The sequence below is a fragment of the Lutra lutra genome, chromosome 1 (assembly GCF_902655055.1).
Source record: "Lutra lutra chromosome 1, mLutLut1.2, whole genome shotgun sequence".
NCBI lineage: Eukaryota > Metazoa > Chordata > Mammalia > Carnivora > Mustelidae > Lutra > Lutra lutra.
In genome coordinates, this window is record NC_062278.1 from 163,201,463 (window position 1) to 163,209,893 (window position 8,431).

Genomic DNA, 8,431 nt, shown 5'->3' on the forward strand with positions numbered 1-8,431 from the left:
TGCATTCACACACTCCAAGAGGTAAATCTCTCTGCCTTACCAAGAACCACCCTCCCTGCAATCAACAGTCAAGCCCTTTGATCCTGCCTCTGCCATCTTTCTTACAGGAAGCCCCTCACCACTCCCAATGCCTCAGCAAACTCAGGTCCAGAACATTTAGTGAGGCTTCACAGTTTCCTCCCCTGAACCCACCCATGTGGAACACCTCTGATCATCCAACCCAAAACTCTCAGGAGGATTTCATACCCTAAAGCAAGCTAAATCCCTCATCTTCCTAGTATTACACTTGAAATGATGCTCTTAGTACACTTTACTCAGGAGCAGTCTATAAGCCAGATACACAGTGTATAATATAGAAAGGTTCTGAAACGGTCTAAACCTATGATCTCCACAAAGAGGGATGCACAAGTCCGTCCACAAGCATATGGGGGAAAAAGAAACTAGAACCTATTAATGTGTTTTTCATTTCACCCTTTCAAAATCCCTATAATTTAAGTATATTTTCTAACAAACACATTACTGTGAGAGCACTGCACATATATAACGCATCAATACACCTGAAAGGCACATGCTAGGCACACAGTTGAGGTTCTATTTTAAGGAAGAGGATGGAGAAGGTCCCTCCCCTCTACTGGGCCCTCCCACACTCTCCCAACTTCACTGGCCACCCCGCCGGCACCATCACAGCAGGCACTCCCTGCCTTGGCTTTGCAGTGCCACCCACCAGCACCGCCTTCCACCCCAGCCCCCGCAAGCCAACTCCTTCCCAGGTAGGAATCTTCTCTTCCTCCTGGAGAGGCACACTCTCCCTCTTGGAGCATGTAAATCTGCCTCTCCTGGTGGAGTTCATGGTTTTGGACCCTGCATTCCCTCCTACTGCAGGCAATGACAGAGGGGAAAGAACCCTTCACTGGATTTTATCTTTATTTTACTGGGCCTCAGACTCTTCCTCTGTAAAATGATCATTTTTAGGACTTCCCAAAACTGTGAAGTCCAAAGAAGATAAAAGCATAAAAGGCCAGAAAACTGCACTGCACCACACACCTGTGACTATCCCCTGTGGGCCTTGGAGTGTTCCACCTGGCCAGACTCATCTGTGCCACCTAAGTATCTGATACCTTAATTTCTAACTGATGAAACCCCCAAGAAAACAGACACCTGACTCATAAGTCAAATCTCTAGTAAGATGCTTTATCACCTTCATTAACCTGAAGCACCTTAAGAGAGACTTGTTGCCCCCACCGTGGGGAAGGAAGGCTGTAATTACTAGTGCTTCCTTTGTCGAGATCCCCACAGCAGTGCAGGGCTGAGGTGTCAAACCCAAATCACCTGGAAAGAACTGGAACATGAATACGAGAGTGCTCGGTTCCCGCCCCTCACTCTTGGCCCACGGAACTTAAATCCTGCCCAGATGAACAGCAGGGCGACGCCGCACCCACTGCGGGCGGCTGAATTTGCACCTGGGGTCCCGGGAGCCCCCCGAAGCCCGCCCGCAGGCCCGTGGCGCGCGGTTACCGGGAAAGTCACACTTGTAGGGCCTCTCCGGCTCGAAGTGGCTGCGCTGGTGGGAGCTGAGTTTGGCGTGCGTGGGAAAGCGCTCAGAGCACACCTCGCACTTGAACAAGTTCTCCTGCTCGTGGCCCTTCATGTGCGCCTTGAGGTTGTACACGGTGGTAAACTTCTTGCCGCAGCCGCCCACCGGGCAGCCGAAGGGCCGCAGCTTGTCGTGCGACTGCAGGTGCCGCTTGAGCTTGTAAGAGGTAGTGAAGGCCCAGCCGCAGCCGTCCAGCGGGCACTTGAAGGGCCGGCGGCCCTGGCTGCCGCTGTGCGTCAGCAGGTGCACCTTGAGCTGGTGCTTCTTGGCGAAGGAGAGCGCGCACTGCGGCTCGGGACAGCGGTAGCCCGGGGCACCAGAGCCCGGACCCTGGGGACCCCGGCGGCCCTCGGCCGGGCTCGCGGCCTCCTCGCCCGGCGGCGCGGGCGGGCCTCGGGGAGGCTGGCCCGGCTGCGGCGGCGCGGCGGCCAGCGTGAAGACGCCGTGATCGAAGCGCACCAGCAGGTCCTGGCTGTTAATGGTGACGGTGCCTGCGAGAGCCGCGCCGGACCCGGGGGCGGCGGCTGCACCGCTGGGGCCAGGCTCGGAGTGGGTGATTGGGCTCGCGCCAGCGCCGGGCCCCACCTCCCGCCGCCCGGGGTCCTCGGCCGCACCGCCGCGCGCCACTTCCAGCAGCACCACGAAAGAGTCGCCACCGTCCTCGGGGGGCGGGGGGCTCGGCCCCGGGCCCGCCGACGCCGCCCGGGCCTCCCCACGCACCGGCCCCGGCCCGCCATCTTCGGGGCCCCGCAGCAGTAGCAGGCGGCGGCGCGCCGGGCCCGGGCTGGGCGGTGGCCCCGGGCCTCGGCGGAGTCGGCCGGGGCCGCCGCCGCCGCCATGTTGGGCTCCGCGCGCGGTAGGGGCTGCGAGCAGGTTCGGAAGGTCCATCTTGGGCCCAGCCGCGGCGTCCCAGCCGCCGCCTCGGAGGAAGCGCGGTCCGCCCCGCCCAGCCGTGCGCGACGCCGTGCGGCCGCCGCGACGGGTCGACACCAAAGCCCGGCGCGGAGCACAGCCGGACTCCGGCCCGGAGCTGCGCGTGCGCGTGAGCCGCGGGGCGCCGCGCGGGGCCTGCCAGGCGGGGGGTGGTCTGCGCCGCTCGGACGGGGTCCTGCGGGTGCCGCTCGCCGCCGAGCCTGGGGGTTTTGGCGAGCCCTGACCGTGCAAGCCGCATCCTGACTCCCTGCATGGGGAACGACGCTCGCCGGACTCCACGATCGTGTCTTCCATCTGGGTGGTGGATCGATAACAGCAGCCAACTTTTCTTTACGCTCTCAAGTGTGAGGAAACTGAGGCACAGACGGCTTGAGTCCCTTGCCCGAGGTCACACAGCTGGGATCTGGGAGAGTCAGGATTAGGGCATCCGGCTGGGCTCACTGAACTGCGAACAGCCCAGCCGCCTGGCTCCCAGACCTTGGCGCGCAGTGCCCCCAGATCCGACCCCCCGCCACCCCAAGCCCTCCACGGGGACCCCTGCCTGTGCTCTTCCAAATTCCTTTCCTACCAGACTCTGTACTGGCCCACACGGCCTCAGCCCTTACTCATTGCCTGAACTCCCCACTCCACCAGCTCAACCCGGATTCAGTCTGCAGTCCCTCTGCTGGGCCTCAGGTCACTGTCCTCCGGATGGGAGCCCCTCTTTCAAGCCTAGCTTCTTGGGAAAATAACACCGCAGCTGATCCGCAGCCTCCACCAAACCTTCCACCCAATCTAGTCTCAATAGGGCCGACTTTTGTGATCTTCCAAAAGTGCAAATCAGTTGTGCCCCAGTCTTCGGGACTCTCCATTGCTCCTATGGCTTAGGTAGTCTCCCCCACATTTCTCACCACTTCACCCCTCAATCTACAGTCCCAAGGCTCCACTCTCTCTTTCCATTTCCTCCAGCAAGCCGAGCTAGTTCTGCTGGACTACACCCATGGTCCCTGCTTTTGGAAGACTGGCCTTCTGATTAGGTACACCCTCACCCAGCCCCTCATTCTCCACCCCGCAATTTGTTACCTCTTATAGCTCTCAATTGCTGTTGTTTTATTTGCCCCTTTCCTGGATAAAATCCCCCTCTAGAATGAGACTCATTTAGGACAGGAACTGTGTTGGTCTCCTTCACAGCTGTATGCTCAGAAGCTAGTAGCAGAGACTCTCAGTAAATATTTATTGATGAATGCTGTATTGTTAAAAGTTCTTAATAAGATACATAAATATTGTTGAAACGAATAAGAAATACCATATTATATATGAAATGTGAAGTTATGCCCCCAAATAGGGAAAGAAAGATCTTTTTAACAAATGATTCTGGGACAACTGGGTGTCCACACATGAAAGAATGAATTTGGACCCCTATTTCCCACCAGACACAAAAGTAACTCAAAATGGATCAAGGACCTAAATGTAAGAGTGAAAACTATAAAAGTATTAGGAGAAAACAGTATATCTGTGTGACCTAGGATTAGGGGATGGTGTCCTAGATATGAATCTAAAAACACAAGCAATGAAAGAAACAAATTGGGCTTTGCCAAAACCGAAAACTCTTCTGGTCAAAGAACACCAAAAAGAAAATGAAAAGACAACCCACAGAATGGGAGAAAAATTTGCAAATCATATATCTGATAAGCAACTACTACCTGGAATATATTTTTAAAATCCCATGACTCAACAGCAAAAAGACAACCAAATTTAAAAACAAAAGATTTGAATCGACATCTCCCCAGAGATGTACAAGTGGGCAAGAAGCACATGAGGAGATGTCCAACATCATTACCCATCAGGGAAATGCAAATCAAACCATAAGGAGATAACATTTCTTATCTGCTAACAGCAATCTTTTTTTTTTTTAAAGAAAAAGGAGTGTGAGGATGACAGAAAAATTGGAACCCTCATACATTTCTGCTGGGAATATAAAACAGTGAAGCCAGTGTGCAAGAAGGCTTGGCAGTGGGGCACCTGGGTGGCTCAGTGGGTTAAGCCTCTGCTTTCCGCTCAGGTCATGATTTCAGTGTCCTGGAATCAAGCCCCGCATGGGGCTCTCTGCTTAGCAGGGAGCCTGCTTCTCCCTCTCTCTCTGTCTGCCTCTCTGCCTACTTGTGATCTCTCTCTTTCTCCCTCTGTCAAATAATTTTTAAAAATTTAAAAAAAAAAGGCTTGGCAGTTCCTCAAAAAGTTAAATATAGAATTTCCATATGACCCAGCAATTCCACTTGTAGGCATATACCCAAGAGAAATGAAAACATATTCACACAAAAACTTGTTTGTGAAAGGTCATAGTAGCATGTTACATAATAAAAAGTGGAAACAACAAAGTGTCCATCAATAGACAAATGGATAGACAAATGGCAGTGTATCCACACAATAGAATATAACTGGGCCATAGAAAGGAATGAAGTACTGATACAGGCTACAACATGAGTGAACCTTGAAAACATGTAAGGGGGGAAAGCCAGACACAAAACACATAATACATGATTCCACTCATGCGTCTAGAAAAGGTAAACCCATAGAGCCAGAAAGTAGATTAGTGGCTGCCAGGGGACAGAAGGTGAGGGGAAATCAGAGATAACTGCTGATAGCTACAGTATTTCTTTTGGGAGTGATGGAAATGTTTTGGAATTAGACGGTGGTGATGGGTACACAACACAGTTGAACATACTAAAAACTACTGACTTAAACAGTTTAAAATAGTGACTTTTATGTTCTGATTGGTTCTGTTAAAAATATATTGTTGGGGAAAATCAATGCAGAACAATTGTTTATATTTAGAAGGATTCCGTTTGTGTAAGGAAGGAAAACTATACCTATGCTCATATGCTTGCATATCCTTAGTAAGTTTGTAAAAAGATACACAAGACACTGCTAGTACTTGTGACTACTTCTAAAGGGAGGTGGGAAAGGGCACCTTCACTTAATACTTCTCTCCTGTTGGCACTATTTGCTTTTGTTTTAGATCATGAGTGGGATTCTGTTTTTGTTTTTGTTGTTTTATTTTAATTCCAGTGTAATTAACATACAGTGCTATATTAGTTTCCAGTGCACAACATAGAGAGTGATTCAACAATTCTATACATTACTCAGTGCTCATGACAGTAAGTGTACTCTTAGTCCCCTTCACTATTTCATCTATTCCCCGCCCCCCACCTCCCATCTGCTACCACCAATTTGTTCTCTGTATTTAAGAGTCTGGTTTCTGGGGCGCCTGGGTGGCTCAGTGGGTTAAGCCGCTGCCTTCGGCTCAGGTCATGATCCCAGGTCCTGGGTTCAAGCCCCACATCGGGCTTTCTGCTCAGCAGGGAGCCTGCTTCCTCCTCTCTCTCTGCCTGCCTCTCTGCCTACTTGTGATTTCTCTCTGTCAAATAAATAAATAAAAATCTTAAAAAAAAAAAGAGTCCGGTTTCTTGTTCATCTTTTTTCTTTGTCATTAGTTTCTTAAATTCTACATATGAGTGAAATCATATGGTGTTTGTTTTTCTCTTATTTATTTCACTTAGCATTATACTCTCTAGTTCCATCCAGATCATTGCAAATGGCAAGATTTCAGTCTTTTTTATGGCTGAGTAATATTTCATTGTATATATACACCACTTTTTTATCCATTCATCTGTTGATGGACACTTGGGCTATTTCCTTATCTTGACCATTGTAAATAGTGCTGCTATAAAGATAGGGGTGTTGTATTCCTTAATGTTTTTGTATTCTTTGGGTAAATACCCAGTAGTGATTGCTGGATCTAGGGTAGTTCTCTTTTTAACCTTGTGAGGAAACTCCATACTGTTTTCCACAGTGACTGCAACAGTTTGCATTCCCACCAACAGTGCACAAGGGTTCCCCTTTCTCCACATCTTTGCCAACACCTGTTGTTTCTTGTGTTGTTGATTTTATCCATTCTGACAAGTGTGATGTGATATCTCATTATACTTTTGATTTACATCTCCCTGACAATGAGTGATGGTGAGCATCTATTTACATCTCTGTTAGCCCTCTATATACCTTCTTAGGAGAAATGTCTGTTGACATCTTCTTCCGAACTTTTATTGGATTATTTGGTTTTGGGATGTTGAGTTGTGTAAGTTCTTTATATATTGTGGCTACAGACCCTTTATCAGATATGTCATTTGCAAATACCTTTTCCCATTCCATAGGTTGCCTTTTAGTTTTTTGATTGTTTCCTTGGTTGTGTAGAAGCTTTTTATTTTGATGTGGTCCCAAAAGTTTAATTTTGCTTGTGTTCCCTTGCCTCAGGAGGCATATCTAGAAAAATGTTGCTACAGTCAATGTCAGAGAAATTACTGTCTGTGCTCTCTTTGAGGACTTTTATGGTTTCATGTCTCACATTTATATTTTTAATCCATTTTGAATAATATTTTGTGTATGATGTAATCATACACAAGTATGGCCAGTGGGCCAGTTTCATTCTTTTGTATGTAGCCATCGCATTTCCCCAAACCATTTGTTGAAGAAACTGTCTTTTTCCCATTGGATATTCTTGCCTCCTTTGTCGAAGTTAATTGACTATATTATCATGGGTTTATTTCCGGGCTCTATATTTTGTGCCATTTGTTGATCTATGTGTCTATTTTTGTGTCAGTACTATACTGTTTTGATGACTACAGCTTTGTAGTAAATCTTGAAATTTGGGGTCATGATACCTCCAGTTTTGTTCTTCTTTTCCAATTTTGCTTTGGCTATTTGAGGGTTTTTTGTGGTTCCATACAAATTATAGGATTATTTGTTCTAGTTCTGTGAAAAATGTTATTGATATTTTGATAAGGATTGTATCAAAGCTGTAGGTTGCTTTGGGTAGTATAGACACTTTAAAAAAATATTTATCCTCCCAATCCATGAACATGGGATGTCTTTCTATTTTTTTGTGTGTCATCTTCAATTTCTTTCATCAGTGTTTATAGTTTTCAGAGTACAGGTCTTTCACCTCCTTGGTTAGGTTTATTCCTAGGTATTTTTATTTTTATTTTTGGTGCAATTGTAAATGGAATTGTTGTCTTAATTTCTCTTTATGCTATTTTGTTATGAGTGTATAGCAATGCAATGGATTTCTATATTGAGTACTTTACTGAATTCATTTATTGATTTTAATATTTTTCTAGAAGTCTTTTGGGTTTTCTATACATAGTATCCTTTCATCTGCAAATAGTGACAGTTTTACTTCTTCCTTAATAATTTGGATACTTTTTTTTTCTTTTTATCATCTGATTGCTATGCCAGAACTCCCAGTACTATGTTAAATAAAACCGGTGAGAGTGGACATCCTGGTCTTGTTCCTGACCATAAGGGAAAAGCTCTTTGTTTTTCCCCATTGAGTATGATGTTTTTCTTTTCTTTTTTTTTTTTTATAATTTTTTTATTTTTTTTCAGCATAACAGTATTCATTATTTTTGCACCACACCCAGTGCTCCATGCAATCCGTGCCCTCTACAATACCCACCACCTGGTGCCCCCAACCTCCCACCCCCCACCCCTTCAAAATTCTCAGATCGTTTTTCAGAGTCCATAGTCTCTCATGGTTCACCTCCCCTTCCAATTTCCCTCAACTCCCTTCTCCTCTCCATCTCCCCTTGTCCTCCATGCTATTTGCTTTACTCCACAAATAAGTGAAACCATATGATAATTGACTCTCTCTGCTTGACTTATTTCACTCAGCATAATCTCTTCCAGTCCCGTCCATGTTGCTACAAAACTTGGGGATTCATCCTTTCTTTCTTTCTTTTTTTTTTTTACAGCTTTATAAACATATATTTTTATCCCCAGGGGTACAGGTCTGCGAATCGCCAGGTTTACACACTTCACAACACTCACCATAGCACATACCCTCCCCGATATCCATAACCCTACCCCCTC

At 47.1% G+C, this 8,431-nt stretch overlaps 1 protein-coding gene across 7 annotated transcripts in view; it reads right to left on the reverse strand.

The window, feature by feature from the left end:
• Positions 1-2,549, reverse strand: part of ZXDC (ZXD family zinc finger C) — a 38,333-nt gene extending 35,784 nt beyond the window's left edge. For 4 of the 7 annotated variants that reach the window (XR_007129589.1, XR_007129588.1, XM_047742789.1 and 1 more), the window contains exon 1: positions 1,516-2,549. Coding sequence is in view for 5 of the 7 variants with exons in the window: in XM_047742789.1 (XP_047598745.1) it covers positions 1,516-2,482 (967 nt within the window). In the remaining 2 variants the exon portion in view is untranslated. The remainder of the gene's footprint in view (positions 1-1,515) is intronic. The other 3 variants (XM_047742757.1, XM_047742785.1, XM_047742749.1) reach the window with 1 other exon arrangement.
• Positions 2,550-8,431: the final 5,882 nt, after the last annotated feature.